This window comes from Pleuronectes platessa, chromosome 11 (genome assembly GCF_947347685.1).
Source record: "Pleuronectes platessa chromosome 11, fPlePla1.1, whole genome shotgun sequence".
Taxonomy (NCBI): Eukaryota; Metazoa; Chordata; class Actinopteri; order Pleuronectiformes; family Pleuronectidae; genus Pleuronectes; species Pleuronectes platessa.
The window spans coordinates 25,511,297-25,536,423 of NC_070636.1; the positions used below are offsets into that span (position 1 = coordinate 25,511,297).

The 25,127-nt window shown below is 39.6% G+C and overlaps 1 protein-coding gene across 3 annotated transcripts in view; it reads left to right on the plus strand.

The window, feature by feature from the left end:
* The window catches only part of setd3 (SET domain containing 3, actin histidine methyltransferase), a 36,183-nt gene that overhangs the window by 3,185 nt on the left and 7,871 nt on the right, over positions 1 to 25,127 (plus strand). For all 3 annotated transcript variants that reach the window (XM_053433827.1, XM_053433831.1, XM_053433828.1), the window contains exons 2-10: positions 2,358 to 2,476; positions 7,079 to 7,171; positions 7,256 to 7,404; positions 7,588 to 7,660; positions 8,827 to 9,083; positions 21,991 to 22,049; positions 23,136 to 23,250; positions 23,657 to 23,731; positions 24,192 to 24,358. In XM_053433827.1, coding sequence (XP_053289802.1) covers positions 2,374 to 2,476; positions 7,079 to 7,171; positions 7,256 to 7,404; positions 7,588 to 7,660; positions 8,827 to 9,083; positions 21,991 to 22,049; positions 23,136 to 23,250; positions 23,657 to 23,731; positions 24,192 to 24,358 — 1,091 coding nt within the window. In that variant the 5' untranslated portion in view covers positions 2,358 to 2,373. The remainder of the gene's footprint in view (positions 1 to 2,357; positions 2,477 to 7,078; positions 7,172 to 7,255; positions 7,405 to 7,587; positions 7,661 to 8,826; positions 9,084 to 21,990; positions 22,050 to 23,135; positions 23,251 to 23,656; positions 23,732 to 24,191; positions 24,359 to 25,127) is intronic.

The following is a 25,127-nucleotide window of genomic DNA, read 5'->3' on the forward strand; positions in this document are numbered from 1 at the left end:
ATCTGTCAATATTCTGTGTCCCTAATAGTTATTATGTATCTTACCATGCATTGTAGTAAAATATGCACAGTGTATACTTATGTTATCATAACCTTGTAAAAAGGACTGCTGCACAGCTATTAAACATTGTAAATAAACCTCATCTACTGTAAATAAATAATATACGTGGAAACAGAGTAAAAGTGAACAGAAACATTTATCTAGTTGCAGTATCATCTGCATATTTCACATCTCACACAGCCTTTGACAGCTAGGTCATGTTATCAATCAATCAATCAAATTGTATTTGTATAGCCCATATTCACATATCACAATTTGTGAATATGGGCGTGTTATCAGTACAACTTGGCCCAGTGATGGCCTAGTTACATGTCAAATCATAAACAAATATTTAGAAGGCTATAAAGAAAAAATTAAATTGGACTGCATATGTGGTCAATTTAAATAATGGTTAGTCATGTGACAGGACGTCACTATTTCTAAGCCTAAGGAACCAACACCTACCCTTAACTGTTTTTAATTTGACGAATGGCAAGGTTCTGCTCCCCCCACTGACATGACACTGACATGTCTTTCCATTGTTGTAAGTACATGCATTCACACAATGCATTCCCCAGCCTCTTACCTTTACTTTAACCATCACAAAGTTTTAGGACAAGCAGAAAAATTGAAGCAGGAGCTGCAAGTGCAAGGTTTTGAGTGAAAGCATTATGACATCTGAAAATCAAAGTAATAAGTCCTGCTCTCAAATTGAATAAAGAATACAAAAAAATTAATAATATGATTAACATAAGTAAATTCTAATCCTGTTCTGAACCAATAGACAGATGTAGAGTAAAATAATGAATAAAGCAACAAATCATAATATACATGATCTCAAGGCAATTTAATGTCGAGACTAGGGATGGGCGTTCGATTAAATTGTCTTCGTCGATCGTCGGGAGAGTTAATGACGAATTTTCGATTAATCATTAATATTTTCAAGTTAAAAAATTCACTTTATAAGCTACATTAAAATGCAGAAATGCAAAAAAAGCGTGTTTCCTCATTGAGATCTTTATTACAAGATGAACAAAATATGCGCTGCCGTAATCTTAAGCAGCGGAGCCGACAGCTAGAAGCCGGTGCTACTAAACACAACTGACCCTCGTTTTTTTCTTTCTCCAAAATAAAATAATAATAATATAAAAAAACATAATGCTAAACAACAACTACAAATATATAATACTTAGGTCTGACAGGTTTTGCCAAATGTAACTCAAAACTATCAGACAAGGTACCGAGTCGAGAAAGCTTCATAAAAATAACCAGTAACTCACATACAACTTCAGCACCAGCCTACGGATTTGTGTTGAGACAGATGAGCATGTTAACATGCTCTGGGGTCAGACGCGAACGCAGCCTGGTGATCGTCAGTCCAGCCGCAGAAAAACCCGCTCTGAGGGGACTGACGTCGCCGTGATACACAGGTAGCTCCGTGCTAACTTAGCTAGCCTGGCTGCGTCTTCGGTGTTTGCGCTCCCCTCGTCCGTGTCAGACAACGCAGGCTCCTCGTCTCCCCCAGTCTCTGGGATAGCTTCGCAGTATTGGCAGTTGACCAAGTCATTTTTTAACTCAAAATGGTCCCATGCAACACTTCGCCGTGACCTCTTCATGTTTACTTTGGAAATGGAACTACACGGTAACTCGCAGCCAGTCGCAGGTAACTGAGTAGGACTGTGGCGTTTTTTTCAAACACTGCCCCCCATGGTCAAATGTGTAATTAGCGAATTTCTCGATGAAAAAATGATTTCAACGAAGAAATTCTTACTGATCAATTAATCGATCGTCGATTAATTATGCCCATCACTAGTCGAGACCTTAAAATTTATAGAGAAGCCCAACAGTCCCCACAATGAGCAAGCACTTTGGAGAGAAAAAACTCATTTATTTACTGGAAAAAACCTCTAGCAAAACCAGACTCAATATAGGCAGCCATGATATATAACGTGTACAAGAAAACATTTATGTGGCAATAATAAACACGAAATCTTTTTTAATTTTTCCAGAACAGATAGTAGTAAGTCCTTGACATGTGTTCTCAGCATCATCAAATGGGCCCTCTCAGATACTGCAGTCAGTGCTTGAAATTACAAATCAAAACAATGAAGATGGCTTTCTCAGAAATGCAATGAAAAGGTCAAGTGTGACTCTGCTTTGTCTGTGTGGCATAGAGCAAAGTGGAGAAATGTATTGGCTGCACAAGAACAACGACTTGTTTAATGAATTAACTTCACACAGTAAACATGATGATGTTGGCAATAAGACAGTGTGTGATGCTATGCTAACATTAATAGTGGTGTTTTTTCTCAACCCAGTTGTCCATCCAGCACCATGGGAAAGAAGAGTCGAGTGAAGACTCAGAAGTCGGGCTCAGGAGCCAGCGCTGTGGTTTCACCGAAAGAGATGATGAATCTCATCTCTGAGCTGCTGCAAAGTACGTTCACTTTAAACCTCAACACCCAGTTTTCACATTCTTTCATTTCGGACACTCTCCCAGTCCCCACACTCCACTGCTCATGTCTAAATACTAACTCCCTCTAAAGAGAGCTGGAGATTTGGATAACATATGGATTTTTGAGAATAGTTTAATTCCACATCACTCCTGGAAATATAATATTTTTCTAATTGAATAACAAGATCTGTAGGTTTCTAGGCTACAAGAAAACATTTAATCACTCACAAATTCCAATCAAAATCATGCTTACAATATTTTTGTGCTTTCCTCCCCATTGTGCTGTGTGGTAGTGAGCAGAATCTCTACAGATATAATTCCGCAGAAGCATTTTACACTTACAAAGTGGCGGCTGCTTGTCCTTGGGCAAGATGCTGAACCCCGAATTTCCCCTCATAAATTCTAGTCTTGATGACCACTCAAAGTGCTTTAATGTCGCCCAGCAGTTTAGGAACTCATAAACTGATTTTTACTGGTACCCGGTACTTGGCATTTTGGATTCGATTCTAATTTGGAACCATGTTTCGGTTCCCAACCCTACTCACACAAGAAATGATAATCCCATGTATTTAGTAATTAATCGATCAGGTTACGTCTCGTGTTGTGTAGCAGGTTTAAACATGTGTCTCATAAACTCAAGAGTGGATCAAACAAACACAAAGTTAACGTCAGTACTGTTAGTGTCCTAATAACTTATGATCAGTGATGGTGTTTATTGTTAAAGTGTAAAGTGAGTGCAGGTCAAGAGATTGAGGAGGTAGCAGACTCTGACAGAGACTCTGACACAGGACAACCGGACCTTTAATGAGCATCTGTCCTGAAGCAGCGCTGTTATAATTATTCAACGTTGGAAACCTGCTAAAATAAGGAAGGTAGCTGAAAACATGAATATGTTCCATCACTGCATCAATGCAGTGTCGTCCTCCTCCCTGCAGGAGCCCAAACCTTAACAATTGTGCTGCTCCTTCTATGCTCTGTGCTGTGTGCATCAACCTAACCTGATGTGGGTGTAACTCTATCCCAGCCACATGATTGGTTCGGCACGGCGCTATGTCCATTCTCATGGGATGTTCATGTTGTCCTTTAAAGAATGGATGGGATGAATTCTGTCGGCGTTATATTGACATGACGTAAATGGGTCAATGACGTATAAGGATTTTCAACAGGCCAATTTTAAAATACAAAAAACAGTAAAATCTATTATAATTGTTCTGACATTAAGAATGTTGTGCACACATAAAATCATATAAGAATATCAAATTAATTGATTTTAGTGTTTTTTCACCTGGAGGAATTGGCCGTGGCCTTAAAAATGTAATTTGGTGCGACCGTGATTTATCATAAAATTAATTAATTCCTTAATATGCTTCTTTTTTTTTTTTTTACAATTTTACAAAACTATAAAGTCATTAGAAAAAAAAGTAGATGCATTTCTTTTGAGTTTTTGTAAATAATTCTCATATTTTTGTTCTATAATGTCACAGTCTCCTTGTTAAATGTAGTTTACAGACTTATTTTTCCTGTAGAGTGCTTAAAACTGACAAAAAATGTAAAAAAATTCCATTCATTTATGCATATTTGTATCAGTGATTAATATTTCAGCCACAGAAAATTTATATTTCACTTAGAATTTATTACAGGTCTGCTATTATTGGTCGCACCACATGATGAGTGGTCGCTCCAAATGATATAAAAACCTCCCATTGTTTAAATAGACCAATAAACAATAAATTCCATTCAACAAATGTATTAAAACCAGATTTTATTCAAATTTGATAGAACTTTTATGAACACAAACATTATATATACATTTTTAATAAACAAAAACTCAAAAACATTTAAGTGCAACACACATAGCTGTGAACAAACATTTCATTAAACTTTACCTGTAAATGTGGTGCACTTGGTTTAAGTTGCAGGCATTACTTTAATCCCAGACCTTTTTGAACTTTGCCCAATCTTGGACTTCCTCTTCCACAACTTCAAGGACCTGGCCTACATATGGAAGCTCATCATAGGTTACAATCACATCAACCAGATCTTGTGGAATGTTCTCCATTGATGGCGGCGTAATTTCTAGCAAAGCATTTGCCATATTTTTCCTTTCCCTGTACGCACTTGAGGAAGCTCTCCATTTCTCCCTCTGTTTCTTTTTCTCTCTCTCTGTCAGCTCACTTGACTTAGCATATGGAATCTTTCCCTGCTGTTTTCTCCTCTGGTAGCTGAAATCATGATGCCATAAAATCATAAAGCTGTTTTTGACTAATGATAGATGACAGCAGATGAACCTTTTAAGGAAAAAATGCATTTCCTCCAGACACATAAAGGCAAGAAGTACTTCATGTGGCTTTAGTTGTAGTTTTCAATTTTTCAAAGTTTTAACATACCTTTCTCTTCTCCGAGCAAGGTACTCCGCTCTTGCTGCAGGGTCAGAATTAACACGCTGCCTATGGCGAGCGGTTTTTATTTTGCTTGGAAGTGGCATCTGGTAAAATAAATTAAAACAGTTAGACATATACATAAATAAATAATAAATGAATATTACAAAAGTGAAAATACATGCTCAAATTTTTTGGCGATATTTTATCACAATATTGTACAACATTAAACAAACCCTTGTTTCTGAAATATAAGGAAAAAATTATCAAATTGCATAATTTTTTTTTCTAAATAATACTAAAATAAGTACTTTATGTATATACATCCTTAATTTAACATAAAACCACTAAAACTCTTAATCTAGGACATATATCGCATGGTCGCACCACATGATATTTGGTCGCACCACATGATAACTTCTAGTTCAGTCCAAATTAACAGGCACAGAATTGGACTCCTTAAGAAAACAAGCTAGGTTAGCACAAAAGGTCACTATGAAATGTATGATAAAAATATATATTTTAGGAAATAGCTTAAAATTCATAGTTTTTTTGAGGTCTAACCACATGATATCCAAATGTGGCAACTACATACCAGCTCTTAAAAAGGTTATTTTTTTCCAAATTTGAGAGAGAGTTACAAACCTGTTTTTTCTTCCATGGGTCCTTGGCAAAATGGTGTATGATGCAACTTCCTGTCTTTGAATGGAGTTCAGCATAAAAGTCCCAAATTGGTTGGTTCTTGATGGTCGCACCACATGATATTTCATCAAATGGACATCATCGGAAAAAATTTGTTTGTATACTATGATGGAAATATTTATACAAATGCAATGCAATTTTGTACAGTACTAAAAAACACTTTGGAAATCATGCCAAATAGGGTAGAAAATAAATTTGAATAGATTTAGAGTAATTTCAAAGAAGATTTCCATCGGCAGTCATGGCCGGACGGTCGCACCACATGATATTTTGACACCTTAAATAACAGAAACATTATAAATAACTAATATTTTTCAGGAAAATTACAGTGGGTACATATATGGGAGAGGTAATACATATATATGATATTTCTTAGTGTATTTAAACCTTTCTTTTAACTGAGAAAATGTAGTCGGACAGAAAATATAGGCGTCACGTCAATGACCCAAATATCTACAGAGGACAAGTTATATCGCGATAATTATCGATAAAATGTATCGCCCAAGTGACCAAGGAAAAGGACAGAGAAAGACAACACAACATTAAGTCACTATTGGAAAGGTACCAAAAACACAGATTTAACTTCAAGAATTAACTATTCACAATCGTGAAATCATGAAACCCCTACACAATACTACTACACTGAATTCAGTCGAAAGCAGAATCTTTATCAATGTCAAACTACCAAATCAGTGTACAAAATTAAGAATAGATACTCAAGAGCTACTAAAATCCATGTCCATCGTTGAAGGCCTAATTCTACTTTCTACAGATGATCATAATAATGAGATACTAAGTCATAATAATGAGATACTATCTCATAATAATGAGATACTAAGTCATAATCATGAGATAGAGATTTTTTTTTTTCTTTAACACAGTGCCGGAAAAGTTATCTCCATTTTAGGAGGTATCACAATAAAACCCCTGTCCGACCTAGGCCCAGACACTTTCCCTGGAAAAGAGAAGAAATATAATCTTCCATACACGACCAGGATGTCATAGGCACAAAGATTCTCATTGGGATTAGCACTGACACTGGACTCATGTTTCCATAACCTAGCTGGTCATTTATTGTGCTCTCATACTTTGGATGATATGGTTGTTAAACATGTATTCAATTAATTCCATGTAGTGTAATCAGTCTTAAATGGAACCTAAACATGCAGAAAACCTAAGAATTTAGGCAGAGAAAGTAGACACAAGATTGAAGTCTGCTCCAGAACCTCTCAACTCTGCTGTTTATCTGAAACAGAACTCTTTACTGATTTAATCCTGAATTAGGATTAAAGCCAATTTAATGTCCTTAGAAAATCAGTTGTTTTCTTTAACCAGGACTCTTTTATACTTCACGGTTTTCAGGTTTCACAGTCACTGTTGATGTGATCTCTGTGCTGCTGTGGTTCACTTATGCTTTTATGTAGTTGCAGGTTAACATGGTATCATGGTCGTATTGTGTGTATGCTTCAGCCGACATGTTTATGGTTACCCTGTGTTTTCCCAGAATGTAGCAGTGCAGCACCCTCTGCTGGTAAGGAGTGGGAGGAGTACACCCAAATAAGAGGCTTGGTTGATAAGATCCGCAAGAAACAGAAGGGTGAGGACATGTACACACATACAGAAATGGTTTCACTATTTCATGTCTTTAAGTGAATTATCTACACATTGTATGTGTTTTCAGGTATGTCAGTGGTGTTTGAGGGAAGTAGAGAGGATTACTTCCCAGAACTAATGTCTTGGGCTGAGGAAAATGGAGCTTCCTGTGACGGCTTCACTGTGACCAACTTTGGCACAGAGGGCTACGGCCTGCGAGCCACCATGGACATCAAGGTGAGCCCTGAAAGCTAATTTAAGGAACTTCTAGTGTCTGCTGATCAGTATTTCTAGTCTAGTCCACGGATGCCACAAGCTGATCATGTATTAGGAAATAGTTGTTAAAGGAGTTCCATTTACTTCCCATTCCTACATCTAAAAATCTGATCCTGGAATTTCGTGTTTATGTGCATGGTGCAGGCAGAGGAACTGTTCCTGTGGATTCCCAGGAAGATGCTGATGACAGTAGAGTCAGCCCAGAACTCGGTTCTAGGTAAGAACTTTTTACGATGAGCTCATTACTTTTAATAAAAGTGTTTGTGAGGAACCTGCATCCTTCTGAGAGGAAATCTGATCGATTTACTGTAGGAGAAAAGAAAAACTACCTCATGTTAAGTATCTTCTTTAATGTTGCATAACATAATACCTGTCAAGGCTACATATACAGTTCTGCAAAGGTCTGGCCCTCCTTTTTAATATGGCAGAAAATACAAGTCTTATTTTTGCCAAGGAGGTTATGTTTTTATCAGTGTTTGTTTGTTTGTTAGGCAGTTTATAGACTTGATTGAAATTTTATAGAAGGGTGGGACGTGAAGGAAGAACCTGTTACCTTTTTTTAGTGGATCCAAATAAATGGGCTTTCTCATTTTCTTGGCAGCTTTTTCCACAGAAATATTTCATTCTATGGCATGTGCACATAACCATGCCCAAAGAACGGCTCAAACGCAACAGATCCAGAGTGATAGATATATAAATTAAAGAGTGAAAGAAAAGATCTCAAGTGAGAGACATGATTTGTATGTTGCATGCAACAGCAGTTGTGCAAACTTTTTGGACAATAAAATGCTGCAAAAGGTGCTCCACACAGCTATACAGAGAGACAACTGAGTACAACACCAAGTTAGACATCTCTTATTATGAAAAGTGTACAAATTATGAAATCATTTTGAAACTGGTGGGACAAATAAGAATATGGCGGGCCGCTACAGACTAGATTAACAATGTAAACACGATGTGGAGAGATAGGGCGTTAGCCTTGGGGGAAGTATATTCTCTCAAAATGCTACTAGTTTTTGTCTCTTTTTTTAAGTATATGAAACAAACAAGAACGAAGCTTCATTTTTCAGGAGGTTTGATTGACTTATTTTTACTTCAGAAAACTACTTATATAATTTCCCCTGGGAAATCTTTGCAAACAACTACAACAATGGTTGAAATAAATCTTCCATTGTGACATAGGTTCTCATTACATTGAAAAATATTCTAGCAGGTTTTAATCTAGATGTCGTTCTACAAATCAGTGTCTTGGGTCGCTACTGTATTCTGTTCCACCACAGTTGAACATTTCTTCACTTTTCACTACAACACAACAACACCAGGGTTGTTCAGGCTGCTCAGACCACATTTGTCCTGTATCTGAGTGTACTCTCTGGTGCTCAGGTCCTCTGTACAGCCAGGACCGCATCCTACAGGCCATGGGCAATGTGACACTGGCCCTCCACCTGCTCTGTGAGCGGGCCAACACGGCTTCCCAGTGGCTGCCATACATCCACACTCTTCCCCAGGAGTACGACACGCCACTTTACTACCATCAGGACGAAGTGGAGCTGCTGTTGGGTACACAGGCCGTGCAGGATGTTCTGAGCCAGTATAAAAACACTGCACGGCAGTACGCCTACTTCTATAAACTGGTCCAGGTCAGTGGAGACTCACACACACATGCACACACATACACATACACACACATACACACATTTGGTACATAATGGTAGTCACTATTAGGGATGAGCGAGTACACCTGTATCTTTATTTGTTCAACCAACTAAATCATCTGTATCTGTACTCGGAGGCCGGCGGGACTTAAGCCGTAAGTGGGCAACAACGTTGGTATTTTAAGCCTGACATGGATATTGTGGATTAGAAGTTGCTACATTTATATGAAATCTATTTTCAGAACCACCTCGAAGTGAGCTTCAGATCAATGTTGTTGATCACAAGAGTAAGAGAACTATTCAGAACAAGTTCTTCAGTGACTCGGCCAGTGGAGCTTGTGTGAGCCTCCTGGCTCTCACTCACTCACTCGTTTTGTGGAGAGGAGCACTCACTCTGTGTGCGTCTAGCTGGGCGTGGTGGTCTCTGACCCTGCCAGTGGAGATCATTCGAGTCGCCTGGCTCTCACTCACTCAATCGGCTGGTGGAGAGGAGCACTTGCTTCTTGTGCGTCTAGCTGGGCTGGGTGTAGTATGACTCGGCCAGTGGGTGGTGACAAAATATGATCATAGCGATGTTACACGTTAGTATCCCATTGGACAGAGTGGCTTTGATAACGACATGATTGTGTCGTGTGGCGCTGCTGCCGCAGCATCAGTGATCTTTTTATAGGCTCTGTGTAGGGGAAGAGCTCTGTGTGTGGCTGGCCTATCAAGGAATGATTTGGACACAGCTATCCATTGAAGATTTTCGTTCACCATTTTAGTGACTATGTGCTACTGAGCACAAAATGTTAAAGAGTCATTTTCATAATGTTTAAATGCAGCCTCATAAACACTGGAGCGAATCAAACAAACACTTAGTTACTTCATGTGCTGATCAGTTCCTGATAACTAGGGATGAGTGTTTATTTGTTAAAGCGAGAGCAGAGTGGAGGAGGACACAGAAACTCAAGCTTGGTACAAAGCAGCTGCAGCTTCTACTCTGATCATGACGCAGTGGAACTGATCACTAAGCAGATGTGACCAGAAAAACTCTGTGTTTCACCATTCTACTAAGTCACTGAACTGTTGCTTAATGTGAACGAACTCTGATCTCACTGCGTGTGTCACTCTGATCGATTTAGTAAGGGCATGTATGGGTACATTTAATGCGGTAAAACAAATTCACAAATTAGTCATCCTGCGTTTACTCGCTAATTTTGACAGCCCTAATTATATTCTTAAGTTTTTGTGTTGAAGGCCTGAAGAACGGTGTTCTATTATACATGACTTATACTTTTCTACATGAGAGTTGTGAAGTGTGAGTGACCACTTTTCCCATTCTGTACTACCATTTCCTATTTCTATCGACCATGGAAACCCAGTGTTTTGTCTGTTATGTTGGGATAGGTCTAAATATTATATTACCCATGAGCCTTGGCTGATGCTGAGAGATGTCAATCAGTGCAGCAGTGAAATCAAACATTTGGTCTTTACTAGTGCTGTCAGTTAAACGCGTTATTAACAGCGTTAACGCAAACCCATTTTAACGCCGTCAATTTTTTGAATAGGGATGGGCATAATTAATCGATGATCGATTAATTGATCATGAAGAATTGCGTCGATGAAATTGTTTTTTCATTGATAAATTAGCTAATTCCACATTTGACCACGGGGGACAGTGTTTGAAAAAAAACGCCACAGGCCTACTCAGTTACCTGCGACGTACCGTGTATTTCCATTTCCAAAGTAAACATGAAGAGGTCACGGCGAAGTGTAGCGTGGGACCATTTTGAGTTAAAAAATGACTTGGTTCACTGCCAACACTGCGAAGCTATCCCAGAGGCTGGGGGAGACGAGGAGACTGCGTTGTCTGACACGGACGAGGAGAGCGCAAACACCGAAGCCGCGGCCTCCCAGTCCCAGGTCTCCAACATGACACAACTCCTTGGGGAGCACTATAACACTCAACGTGATTCTGGCATCGAAGCAGAACTTCATAACTTTCTGAGGGAAGCTCCCCCAGCCCTGGATTGCAGCCCTACAGACTGGTGGAAAGTGAATGGAATAAGGTTCCCCAGGCTAGCCAAGTTAGCACGGAGCTACCTGTGTATCACGGCGACGTCAGTCCCCTCAGAGCGGGTTTTTCCGGCGGCTGGACTGACGATCACCAGGCTGCGTTCGCGTCTGACCCCAGAGCATGTTAACATGCTCATCTTTCTCAACACAAATCAGTAGGCTGGTTGTATGTGAGTTACTGGTTATTTTTATGAAGCTATCTCGACTCGGTGCCTTGTTTGATAGTTTTGAGTTACATTTGACAAAACCTGTCAGACCTAAGTATTATATATTTTTGGTTAAGTTATTGTTTAACATGATTGTTTTTTTATATTATTATTATTATTATTTTATTTTGGAGAAAGAAAAAAAAACGAGGGTCAGTTGTGTTTAGTAGCACCGGCTTCTAGCTGTCGGCTCCACTGCTTAAGATTACGGCAGCGCATATTTTGTTCATTGTAATAAAGATCTCAATGAGGAAACATGCTTTATTTATTTTTTATTTTTTATTTTCACTGCATTTTAATATAGCCTATAAATAGTGAATCTTTGAATATAAAAATGTTAATGATTAATCGAAAATTCGTCATTAATTCTCCCGACGATCGATGAAGACAATTTAATCGAATGCCCATCCCTAGTTGAGAACGAAACATGTCGCCATGGTGACTAAGGTTCGCCTGTACCTGTGCAAGAATGATCTGATCTGATTTGCAGATTGAGCTCTCAGGTTTCCCATCAGTGTCATCTTTTGCTTTCACCCCAGAGAAGAAAATTGAACTCAACGATGATGATGCTCTGACATTTGACGCAGTCAGAGCAGTGACTGTCCGCAAGTTCGCCCACATCTTACTCCACAAAACAAAGTGTTATCTTGGCATCATAATGCACCTATTGCAGGAGCTGCTTTGCCAAAGGGGGGACTAGTGGAGATGTGAAGGCTTGCTGCCATTTTGATCGAGTGCAGGGTCCATTTTCTTCTCAGCTGGTAGATGGCGGGCCAAAACATACAGTTGCAATCAGAAATATTCAACGTATTCACTTCAAAAGACATTATATTGATGTGGATGAAAGAAAATGACAACAAATGACTAGAAATGAAAAACTCATTAAACAACAAAAGATATTTATTGATACATATCTGAGTTATTTTGACAACAGAAGTTCACTTAACTTTGAGTTTCAAATGAAAAGTGTAACTCTTTTAACGCATGTGCATGCTTTAGCTTTTATAACTTCTAACAAACGTTGCTGACAACCTTCTTACACCTCTCGATCGGAATCTTTGCCTATTTTTCACGTGCAAAAGCCTCTAGCTCAGCAATGTTTGATGGCCTCCGTGCTGCAAATGCCTTCTTTGAATCCCAACGAAGATTTTCAATCAGATTTAAATCTGGTGACTGTGAATGCCACTCCAGGACGTTCCATTCTTTTTCTCAACCAAGCTTTGGTTGGATAAGGATAAATCCTTAAAATCTTTTGGGGATTGAATATTTTTGATTGCAACTTTAATCAAAGGCATGTGATGTTACAGAATGCTTACTGAACAGATATTCTGTCACCAAATTGTGATGTGAGCTGGTGCCAAGGTTTTGCAAAGTTTTATTTAGTCACATGCGTGGGAGATTCCGATTTAACCAGCAGTATGTGCAGTGAGTAACTGCCTGGCATCTTAAGTTCACCTAGGTGACATTTACACCATGTGTTTAGCCTTAATGTTCTCTGATGTCGTCCTCTAAAGCTGCATTCGTGCGTGGCTAAAAACATGGTGTATGATGACACCATAGGAGTGGTATGGTGGCATTTTATGTTTTTTATCTGTTGTCTGTTACTTTTGAAGAATTGCTCACAATTTACTGCAATTGTTTTGGATTTGGCTGCAACGCTGTTTACCCCTGAAACTCCAAAACTGTTTTGTGGACTCAAACATTTCACCCACCCCTCCATCGGCTCAGTCGTTAGTAGATTATTAGTGCATTTTTATTTTACGGTGAACTATCCCTTTTAGCAACAATGAAGGCCATTAGAGGGTAGAGAATGTACAAAATTTAACTGAGGATTGTGGCATAAACTTCCTTTAATCATAGTGTGATATTAATATGACAGTGATTTATATTATAAGATCAGTGTGGGAAAAGATTCAATTTGAAACTTCATCAGAGTTCATCAGTAGTCTCAGTATGCCAACATGGAATACGATCTAGAGATTGTGCTAAATGATGAAATACTTGTCAACACGCCCAGATAACAGCTAGTAGGATACTGATCACAAAATATGCAAATTTCCCATTATAAGAGTGTAGCATGGTCAAAGGAATCAGTCTTCCTCTTCTTCTGTTAGTAGCTACATAGCAGTAATATGATGAACAGTCAGAAGACTGAATGTTTATTGAAAAACTCAATAGTGTGTGTTTGGTTAATTATATGTCTATTTCAGTGAATTCCATAATATTACATAACATTGTGTCAAATATAAATTATTAATTTATGTAGAAGAGAAACCATAGCTGAATGCTTTGGTTGTAGCTTTTGTTATTTGTTATTTCTTACTGTACAGTACAGTTTTGTTAGACTCCACTAGGCGGGAGTGTTGTGTTTTTAATGGTCAGTGAGCCAGAGTAACAAGCTCAGTGCAGATTGCCGAAAATCCCCCTTTGTAAATACTTTTATTATAATCATGCTCTTCCGATTCATGATGATAATCATTTCTGATAAACATGAATACTCAGACTCATGGTCAGAACCCCCTTGGCTTTCTTACTGTTGTGATTCTGAAGTCTTTTATTCAAACTACTACTGACCAATCAGTCAGCTACTATGATTCGTAGTTTTACCGTTTATGTATGAATGCCGATCTATTAGTAACCAGATTTACCTGAATAGTCATATGTGTGGATGATGAGCTGAAATGTTGTCATGAAGTGGTTATAAAGCTAATAGGCTGTCAAAGAAGCTGAAGGTGAAGTTTCCTGCTTATACACTGGGAGTGTGTCTGTTATGACGACACAGGCTCAGTTAAGTGATGTGCAGCTATTTGGCCGATATAAAAAAAAGGGAACTGTTGCTGGTACTCTTCTTCATAAAAGAAAGTTGCAGCTATTTTAAGACAGATTTTTGTTAGTTATATTGTTTGTGAACATATTTTGTACAGTTATGTTTGCCTGAAACCTCAGTGATCATACCCACAGGGATCAATAAATACTCTTAAAAGATAAATGGGATATTTCTAACCAAACAGGTGATATGTTAATACTAAGTCATGTTTGTCAGAAAATAAATTACTTAAAACAGTCAGAAATGCAATGCAGTCTCTAGTAGTGGGAATAGTCCAGTTCCTCCAGTATGACATATCTATATGTGCTGTCGCTAGAAGTTTTGCTGTGTCACAGCCCAGAACCATGAAGCTCGATTGGTATTCACCAGAGAACACCAGAAATCGCAAGTCCGCCATTGGCACCACGTTCTCTTCACAGATGAGAGCAGGTTCACAATGAGCACATGAGACAGGCGTGAAAGAGTCTGGAGATGCCGTCGTGAACGTAATGTTGCCTGTAACATCGTCCTGCATGACCGGCTTGGTAGTGGGTCAGTGATGGTCTGGGGAGGCATATCTTTTGAGGGTCGCACAGACCTCCATGTCATAGGCAACGGTACCCTGACTGCTTTTAGGTACGATGGGTGAGTGATTGTCAGACCTTACTCTGTTGCAGAGGGCTCTGGGTTCATCCTGGGGCAGGACAATGCCAGGCCTCATGTGGCCAGAGTGTGTAGACAGTTCTTGGATGACAAAGGCATTGATGTTGTTGACTGGCCCTCACTTTCTCCTGACCTAAATCCAAGTGAGAACCTCTGGGATGTTTTGAATCAGCGTATGCGACGCTTCCAAGTACGTCACTGACTGTCCATGAGCTCAATGATGCCCTGATCCAGGTCTAGGAGTAGATCCCTCAGGACACTATCCACCGACTCATCAGGACTAAGCCCAGACGTTGCCAAGATCTTATGTGTGATTTAAGTCAAATCAAATCAAATTTTTATTTGGATAACCCATATTCAGAAATCACAATTTGTCTAATAGGACTTTAACAAGGTGTGACATCCTCTGCCCTTAAACCTCAACAAGAGGGACAGAATATATAATAATAAGGACAGAATACTTGTATATCTAGATAGAAAACATAGAAATAGATTAATGTAGCATATTCTGTGTAGTATATTGTTACTGTATTATATGAGGTTTTATAGTCACTACCAGAGCTGCAACAATTAATCATTTAATTGATAAGCTTCCCTACGAAAAATGTATTATCAACTATTTAAAAAGGCATTTCATTCATATTGGTAATTTATGTTGCAGCTTTTCAGTTGTAAGGATTGAATATTTATTTTTGTTTTACTGTTTGTGACTTAGTGGTTGTCTCTGGATTTTCTATTGTTGCGTAAAAACAAAACATATGAATATAGCTTTCTGGTTTGAACGGTCACTTGCCACAGTTTTCTGATATTTTCTAGAACACACAATGAATCTGTTCATTGGGGAAATAATGAACAGATAAAGTGACAATGACATTATTATTTCATTAGCATTAAGGCATTATAAGAGGCCATAGACAGTACTATAACAGTCACTGTGTTTGGTACAGTATTTAAAAATGACGCTCAGAGTTTGACTTTGTCTATCAGGATAGGAGATTTTCTCATAACACACACACACAGAAACAAAGAGCTGTGCATGCACTTGGCTTGAGATGGGGACTGAGCGAGGAGGGCTCATCAAGGTGTGTGTGTGTGTGTGTGTGTGTGTGTCCTGTCCCCTCATCTTTGATGCATCTCCCTTCTTAACGTACGGACACGCACGCACACACATACACACACACACACACACACACACACACACACACCTACTCACACACACACACACACCTACTCACACACACTTACACATTTACACAGCCCCCTCACTCTGTCCCTGCGTCCCTACTCCTCAGATGACCGGGCTGAAAAATTAGCTTGTCACATTGGCTTTGAATTGAATTGACCTGAATGTACCTTCCTCAAAATCTCTCTCTCTCTCTCTCTCTCTCTCTCTCGCTCTCTCGCTCTCTCGCTCTCTCTCTCTCTCTCTCTCTCTCTCGCTCTCGCGCTCTCTCTCTCTCTCTCTCTCTCTGCATGTCTGTCTGTATGTGTGTGTGTGTCGGCCTCTGTGTCTATTTTTCTCCGTCTCACCTCCTCCTTGTCCTCTGTCTTTCGTGTATGTGTAAGTAATCAGCCACACATTGATCTACACTGGCTTAAGAAAGTATTCAGACACTTTCACTTTGTACACACTTAATTGACATGTAGATTCAGATTTGTATGTCTCTGTGCCGGTGTAACAGGCCATAGTATATCCCCAGTCCGGACTATACCCGGGGTTAAAGGGACCTAGGCTAGATTATACTCAGGGTATATTATGGCCTAGGCCATTATATCCCCCAAAGGGCAGATTATACCCCCATGATATCAGTAGTGTTGAGGCAGCAACTATATATTTGTACCCCTTTGATGTTTCCTGAAGGGGACCGATCATATCAATCCCGACTAAGGTCCATACTTTTCCAGGCACTGATATACTGTTGAGTGGTGGAGCCTCCTTGCGGATTTTGAGATTCATGACAAAATATTTTTGACAAGCTCTGACATGTTGGTGAACGTCGTTTTTCATCCCCCTCCAGTAATAGTGGTCTGAGATTTGGGCTAACGTTTTATCTCTACCAAAATGGCCACCAGATATTGGGTTGTCATGACAGGCCTTCAGGATATTTGGCAGTCGGCTTTTAGTGAGAACTAACAGTTCTACTGTAAAGTACTGCACCTTTATTTAGCACAAGAATGAGAGCTAAGAAGAAATGTAAAGTGCACACTAAACAATCAAAACAAATGACAACATAGCCAGCAAACAATAATAATTACTATAATAATTATAATAACAGTTTTTTTATTTAGGAAAACTCCTCTTGGCTGAAGCTAGTGTTACTGGTAGCGTTGCACTGATCCGCAGAGCAATACACAAGTTGGGATATATACTTCTGTGAGCTGCTTTGCATGTATGAAAGAGTTGTCATGCTCTTTGATGGCCAGTAAGGTAAAATGTCTAACTCCTGGGCCAGCTTATTTAGTTATTAAGCATTTTGGTGTATTTGGACAGCCTGACATACATTTTTCCATTCCAAGATAGCTGTTGATTAGTTGAATCAGGTCTGATTAAACTGCCTAGCTCGCTACACCAATACTAACGTTGTTATTATTACTCAAATTTCAACTTCATGACACCAGTGTTGATTTTGGCATCTATTTTAAATCTAGTATAGTCTTTAGGTGAAAATGCATATAAGTTTTAGTCACATTTAGTAATTTCTATCCTTAGTTTTCGTCGACGGAAACTTATAAATTTTAGTCTAGTTTAAGTCACATTTAATAGTCCATCTTATAGCCACATTTAACTCCTTTCCTTCCCTTCTCAGGACCAGGGACCCCCTGTGTTGTGTCTACAACTGCATAAAAGTCTAGCTTGCAGTACTTAAATTGTGGATACAATTAGTCTCTAAGATATATACAGTATATGCCTACAGCTGAGTTCCAATTAATGCAGTGTAAATTATCATTAAAATATAAGAGAATATCAAGTCTAGATTTTGAAGATTCAAATGCTTTGATAGCACAATACAACTAATATGCCTACCTGACCTTAGAGCTAAATCAACCACATATCCACCACGTATAGTTTTGCTTAGGACAGTTTATCCCCTGGGGTGTACTCTGGCCTGGAGGGGTATAGTATGGCCTAAGCTGTTTTACACAGTTTGGCCTAGGCCAGTTTATCCACCGGGGTATACTCTGGCCCGGGCCAAAGTATACCCAGGTTTAATCTGGGCAGGGGTTAATTTGGCCTGTTACACCTGTAATGGTTTGTCAGATGTTCTCAGGAGAGTTGGGACTGGACTTTCTCCAGAGGTTTACCTTAACACATGCACAATGCAGTAGGAGATTCTCCACTCAAATGCATTTATAACAGGTGCATGATTCATGTAAGGTGTGGTGCAGCAGTAAGGGGCAGTGGTGATGGAGGTTCCTAAAGGGAAACATGGTAACAGCCAACTGGGTCTAATGTTCTTCTGTCCTGCTCCTGAAGCAGTGGCGGTAATAATTTTGCCAGTCTGATAGTGACGAACTGGGGCAGTGAGTACACATGCAGTCAGTGTTCATTTAAATCATTCATATTTTTTGTGAACGATGAACTGAACGAAACAGTTTACATATGATGTACCGTGAACTGATGTTTGACTATTTTACAAATTTTCTGACATGTGCACCTGAATGACAGGTACCCAGAGAGGGTAGGTGTTATGATAATCTTTTTTGTGCCTGCTGTAACATGGGCAGGTATAGCAGAAAATACTGATGTTATGCTGCGTTCGCTCTGCTGATGACACTAAACATTTTCTGGATGTTTTGATGGTCCATTGATACGGTGGGATTTTTCCCAGTTCTGTAGATGGCCAGACTTATTGTGACAGACAGAGCTACAGCAGGCAAAAAGCACTGCACACAGCTCTACAATGAAACAATGCCTGAAAACGCTCAGAAAATATTATATTAAGTCTGTCTATAGAGGTGACTGGATACTTGATAATTATTTGAATTTATATATGTTAGCTGTAGATGTGACCAAATCTAACTAAATTTGTTGTGGGAAGTGAGCATGTCTTGGTGGGTGTGAGAAGAACCAGTACATTGCTGCCGCCACTGAAAAGTGTATATGCCATTAGTGGCAGTCAAATTATTAAAGTCAATAGCCACAGACATTTTAAGAGAGAGACAAACCGTGTGCGTGTGCGTGTGCGCGTGCGCGTGTGCGTGTGCGTGTGTGTGTGTGTGCGTGTGTGTGTGAAGCCTGGTCACTTTGTTTAACTTGACAAGCCTGATCCTCCACACTCACCTGTAAAGATGAATCAGTGTCACCTCTGGACACGCTTTAGTAACACACTTCTACACACACAAACATAGCAAACATTCACCTCCAGAGGTAAAATATGATGTGACCACTATTTTACCCTGAGGTGTGAGTGCCTGCGCGTGTGTGTGTATATCGGAGAAGTGGTGAATGCAGTTAGCATGAGACACAGATGTGTTTAAGAAGTTCAAAGACCATAGCACTATTTTTAGCCCATCATTTACAAAAATCTAATCGTGAAATGTACCTTATGTCCAGGTTTCTGTTGTTTTCTATTTACTATTAATTTATTCTTACGTAAATGAAGGTAGACAAACATTGGCTTTACTTTAAATGATAGATACAGAGATAGATAAAGACTTGACCCGATCCGTTCACAGCACTGTATGCAAGAACTAGTGTCTTGTAGTGGTGGGGGAAAAAATCGATTCTGTTCAGTATCGCGATATTTTGCGGACACAATTATATCGACACAGTAGCACAAAGTATTGCAATTTTTGCAATATTTTATTATATATATATGTAACAGCCCCTGGCTGGCAAAACATGACGAGGAGAGTTTCAGACTGATGCGTCACGGCTCTTTATTTAAACATCACATCGAGGCGCCGTAGAAACACCGTAAAACTAGAAGACAACAAGTATAACATAATCATTTAGTAAAAGATAAATACAACCGTTAAAATACCTAAACATCAGCTAAACAAACAAATAACCACGTGAGACAAGTTTGACCGGTTAATGCCTGTCAAACTTGTCGGGCATGAGACAATGTAACCTTTCCTAGCCAAACTCGCTAAAAGATACCTGAGCATTCCAGGCACTAGTGTGTCTTCTGAAAGGGTGTTCTCCAGTGCAGGAGATCTAGTAACTGCCCAGAGGAGCACTTTAACATCTGAGCATGTTGACCAACTCCTTTTTCTGAACAAAAATGCCAATATTCCCAAATGAATTTAACATTTTGGTTCATGACCTTGCAGCCCACTGGACTGGCCTCTAGCAATACACATTTTTTTTATTTTTCTCAATTTGATTGAAGCTGTAAGTTACTCTTATTTATATGATTATTCTCAGGTTTATGTTACTCTATTATGTCTGCTTTATGTTACTGTATTGTATTTAAATAATTTTAAGTTATGTGCTGAGAGCTCAGTGTTCATGTGAGAGGTCTCCTATTCAGAAAATAATTACAAAGGTCCTGTGTCCTGAATGTTTTGCTCTACCCTTTCTTAGTTTTTGCACTTCAGTTAATGTGTTGAAGACAATGTTTTTCACAGAATTAAATGTGACATTTGAAGTGAGTTGAGCAGTCTTATTTTCCTCATCTTTTGTAATGCCTTTGAATAATATGGGGGACATGAATCGCAATATATCGCAGAATCTAATCGCAATACTTGCTGTATCGCAATATGTTAAGAATCGCAATAATATTGAATCGTGGCCCAAATATCGAAAAACTATCGAATTGTCACATTTTTGCCAATTCCCACCTCTAGTGTCTTGAAGCGGATGCGGGCAGCCACTGGTAACCAGTGAAGGGATTAGAGGAGTGGAGTCGTGTGAACTTAAGTTGGTTGAAGACTAGTCAAGCTGCTGTATTCTGGATGAGCTGCAGAGGTCGGACAGCATTAGCAGGTAGACCAGCTAGGAGGGAGTTGCAGTAGTCTAGGTGTAAGATGATAAGAGCCTGGAACGGAACCTGTGCCGCCTTCTGAGTGAGAAGGGGCTGTGTTCTGCTGATTTGCAACATGTAAGAACACAGGCTGGTTGTTGCAGCAATGTTGGCAGTAAGAAAGAGTTGACTGTCAAATTTCACACCCAGGTTCCTCGCGGTCTGGGTGGGGGCGACCACAGAGTTGTGGATGTTGATAGTAAAATCATGGTTGGGAAAGCCTTTCCCTGTATGTGTACTTCGACTTTTTTGTTTGGTCCTTGTCAAATTCACTAACATGGAGGTGTTATGGTATTATTGGTAAAGTCCTTCCTTCTGTATAGTGTGTGAGTTTTCCTAAACATTAGTGGAAGCTTTATCAGTATTTTGTTTTTAGTTTAAGTCAAATGAGGCAGAGTCCGGCTGTGAGTTGGTAGGCAAGCTTTAGTGAGTAGTTACTGTAGCTTAAGTTTTAAAGATGACCTTTAGGGACTTATTTATTAAATTCTGTCTGTGACTTGATTCCATAGAACCAAAGCTATTGTCAGGAGCTCACTGTTGTTTTAAACGCTCTGTTACACAGCCTGCTCAAAGTTTTTTGCCCAGCCGTTAAGTATCAAAGGTAGAAACGCTATTATTCCACCTCATTCTGGAAGCAGAGATAGTCACTGAGCCAGGTCGAATGGTGGGACAGGATACCGGCATTGCTGTTTTACAAGTCATCATCAATATGTTTCTGATTCCAGAATGCCAGGACTTGGAGTTTGTGTTTCATTGCAAACAAGCAAAGGCGGCATACTGAGTCTCTCTGTTTAACATAGTATCTCTCTCTCTCTTTCTCTCTTTCTCTTGCTTAAGCTCAGGATACTTTTTAAATGCCTGTGTTAGGTGCCGGTGGCAACATTGGACCCACGCACACAGTTTCAGGCCCAAATTGATGAGGCAGATTTATGACGGCTGCTGGCCACAACAGATTAAGTTGACAGTGATGTATGGTGGGGAGCGAGTGTCACACTGCACTAACGGACCACAAATATATACACACATGTGCACACACCCCAGCGGTGGACCCCTACTCCATTCTTGTTAGGCATCCCTGCGAGGCAGCCCACCCTCACTCCCAAGCATACCTGCATAATGAAATTCCTCTCACTGATATGTTTTTTTCTTCTTCTCTCTTACTTGTTCCTTTCATCCACCTTCATCCCCAGACTCATCCTGCAGCCACCAAACTGGCCCTGAAGGACAGCTTCACATTTGATGACTACAGGTCAGTGTGTGTGTCTGGGTTTTGGATGGGGCCTGTTTTCTATATTGCTCATTTAACTGGAACAAATGCAGAGGAATCATTTTGGTTTAGTACAGATGCCTGGTTTATATTCTCACAGTTTTCTGATGAGATCTCGAAACACTGGGACTTTTCTTTAAGGAGTGAGTTAGGCCCAATCCCATTTAACCCCTTGGCCCTACCCCCTTAGCCCTTCCCCTTCGTTTTGCGCATTCACGTGTAGGGTATGCTGTCCCAATACATGTTGGGCAGGAGGGGTAGGGCTCCTTACCCCTCCAAACAGAGACTTTTCAGACCCTCACTTCAAACCTATGGGTACCCAGAATGCCTTGCGGTTCACCGGCAAGCTGGGAGAAAGACCCAAAAATGTAGTATTTTATCCATTAATAAGGATTAAAAAATTACGATTAATCACTGTACCATATGTTAATATCATAACATAATATTGAATAGCTGTCAGCTAATTAATTTACAAGGAAGGAAATCATAGACAGATAGAACATATGGACTTCTTTCTGTCTGTTTACTTTTTCGTTTTTCATGGTTTTAACTAAAATCTTCAGCCCTAATTCCTTGTGGGTGGGAGGGCAAGTAGAGGGGCAGAGATGAGATTTGTACAACTAATTACTAACTAAGAAAGGATTAAAGGCACTGGATTATTACATATGATTGCATATGTATATTATAGGATTTGTATAATTAACATGATATGAATTACTACTTTGAGAAAACATTACGGTTTTCATCAGTAGTGGTACACCATGATGCTCACCAAGGATGGTTTAAAGGCCTGTCTGATTGTTCCCATGTCTTAGTAAGTACAGTTGTAATATAACAGAATGATCATATGAGAGAACTAGGCCCTCAGTCCCTCTTCTCCCTCCATCTTTACTTCCTCTGTTCTCACTTCATCTCTCTCCCTCATCATCGGATGCAAGCCTTCTCTCTACATGGTAATACCAGAGTTCATTTGAGAAACTCCCACTCTCACGCTGATCATATGATCCATGCCAGTGGAGTTAATAAACGCAACAGTACTGAGCAGTGATAAGTCGATGTATGTGACAGGTGGGCGGTGTCTTCAGTGATGACCCGTCAGAACCAGATCCCGACTGAGGACGGGAGTCACGTCACTCTGGCTCTCATCCCCCTGTGGGACATGTGTAACCACACAAATGGACTGGTAAACACACACACACAATATTTTATATTGATGGATGTTTTTTTCCTAGGGTTACTACAAGGTCTTAATGCTCTTATATTGAAACCTCTGGACAGTTTGTCCATGTATTGTGATAAATGTACATGTTCCAGTACTTTCAATCAATTTAATTTTTTATAGTGGCAAATCATAAAATCCGTTATCTCGAGGCACTTTACATATTCATGGTCGCGACATTATAAATTATTCAGTAACCGAACAGTTCCCACAATGAGCTTAGCAGTTTGAGAAGTTTCACTATCGCAAGAGAAAATGTATTAATAAAATTATCAGCCGCTGGTGAGTGGAAGACGTTGTTATCATGAACATAAAAATGTGTTTGAGCAGCGGTGGGGATTGATGAGTAAAGATAATTGTTGATCTGCAGATCACCACTGGGTACAACCTGGAGGACGACCGATGTGAATGTGTGGCGCTGCAGGACTACAAGGAGAATGAACAGGTTACTGTTGCTCACACTTTGCTGTTTCTCTTTGCAACTCAGTCTGTACACACACCCCTTATCAGTGATACTAATGTCAGCAGCTTAGCAAAGTGAGAAGAGAGCCAGCTAAAAGTATGGAGGAGAAAGAGAGTCCCTTGTCGCCTTGCTCTCATTACCGCAAGGATGATTCAGAGGGACTGTGGCATTTCCTCTCCTGCTCTCACTCCTCTCACACATTACAAACTTTATGTAAAATGCTTCCTTAATTTCTATCTATTTCTACCCATGTTAGTGATATTTTCTGTTCATGTAAAGATTATTTCATTGTCCTTGTTTGCATCAGAGATTACACACATGGAATCCGTGCGTGCCTGAATGCGTCTGTGTACACGTCTCTTCTCGACAGACAGCCTGCAGAGGATGAAAACTGGTATAAATATATATTTTTTTCTTCTTTTATTTTATGTTCTGTTTGTAGATCTACATCTTCTATGGCACCAGGTCAAATGCTGAGTTTGTCATCCACAACGGCTTCTTCTACCAGGACAACGCCCATGACCGAGTGAAGATCAAGCTGGGTGTCAGTAAGAGCGAGCGCCTGTACGCCATGAAGGCTGAAGTGTTGGCACGAGCCGGCATCCCAGCGTACGTCCAAACCCTCCTTCATATCACTCTACACAAGTGTTTATTTGAAAAGGACAAAAATTCATCCTCTTCTGCTTCTTATCAGCAAAGATGGTGTCAGCTCTAATGAGTGACTGAAACTGCAAACTAAGCCTGAAGCATTTACTCTGAAGTCTTTAATATGGGTCAAGGGGAGCTCGAGGCTCACTACCAACTCCATGTATCCTTCATATAACCATGGTGCACGTTTGTCTTCCAACAATAGATATTTCAACCAATTAGGCCTCCCCTTCGGCATTATTGAAACATAATATAAATATTGCAGCATGTCTTTTTTTTTTTTTTTTTTTCTTCCCCACCAAGAATCAACTTCCCATCAGTCTCAACACTTTCATCACCAAGAAGTTCAATCAATTTATCATTAGCCTCTTAATTTTATGCAGCATCCTCTGCTCTGCATTTTTTAATCAGACTCCTTTTAATCTCTTATTGATGACAGTCGAAATCTCAACAGTGGAAATTAAATGAAATATTCCCCATTGTTGCAGGGGCGCTCTATTACACTGACAGATATGCTCATACATCATTTTCAAAGGAAACACTAATACTCTCAGTGTCAGGGCCTTGTCAAGATGTGGAGCGGCTGCTATCTTCACACTCCTTTCTCATTTCACCTCAACTGTGTTACTCCCTGAAAAAGTGGAAATAAGTGAACACATAAAACTGTTCTTTTACAAATATCATTGGTTCTTTGAAAACAACTTTTTTTAAACACAGACATAACAAAGTC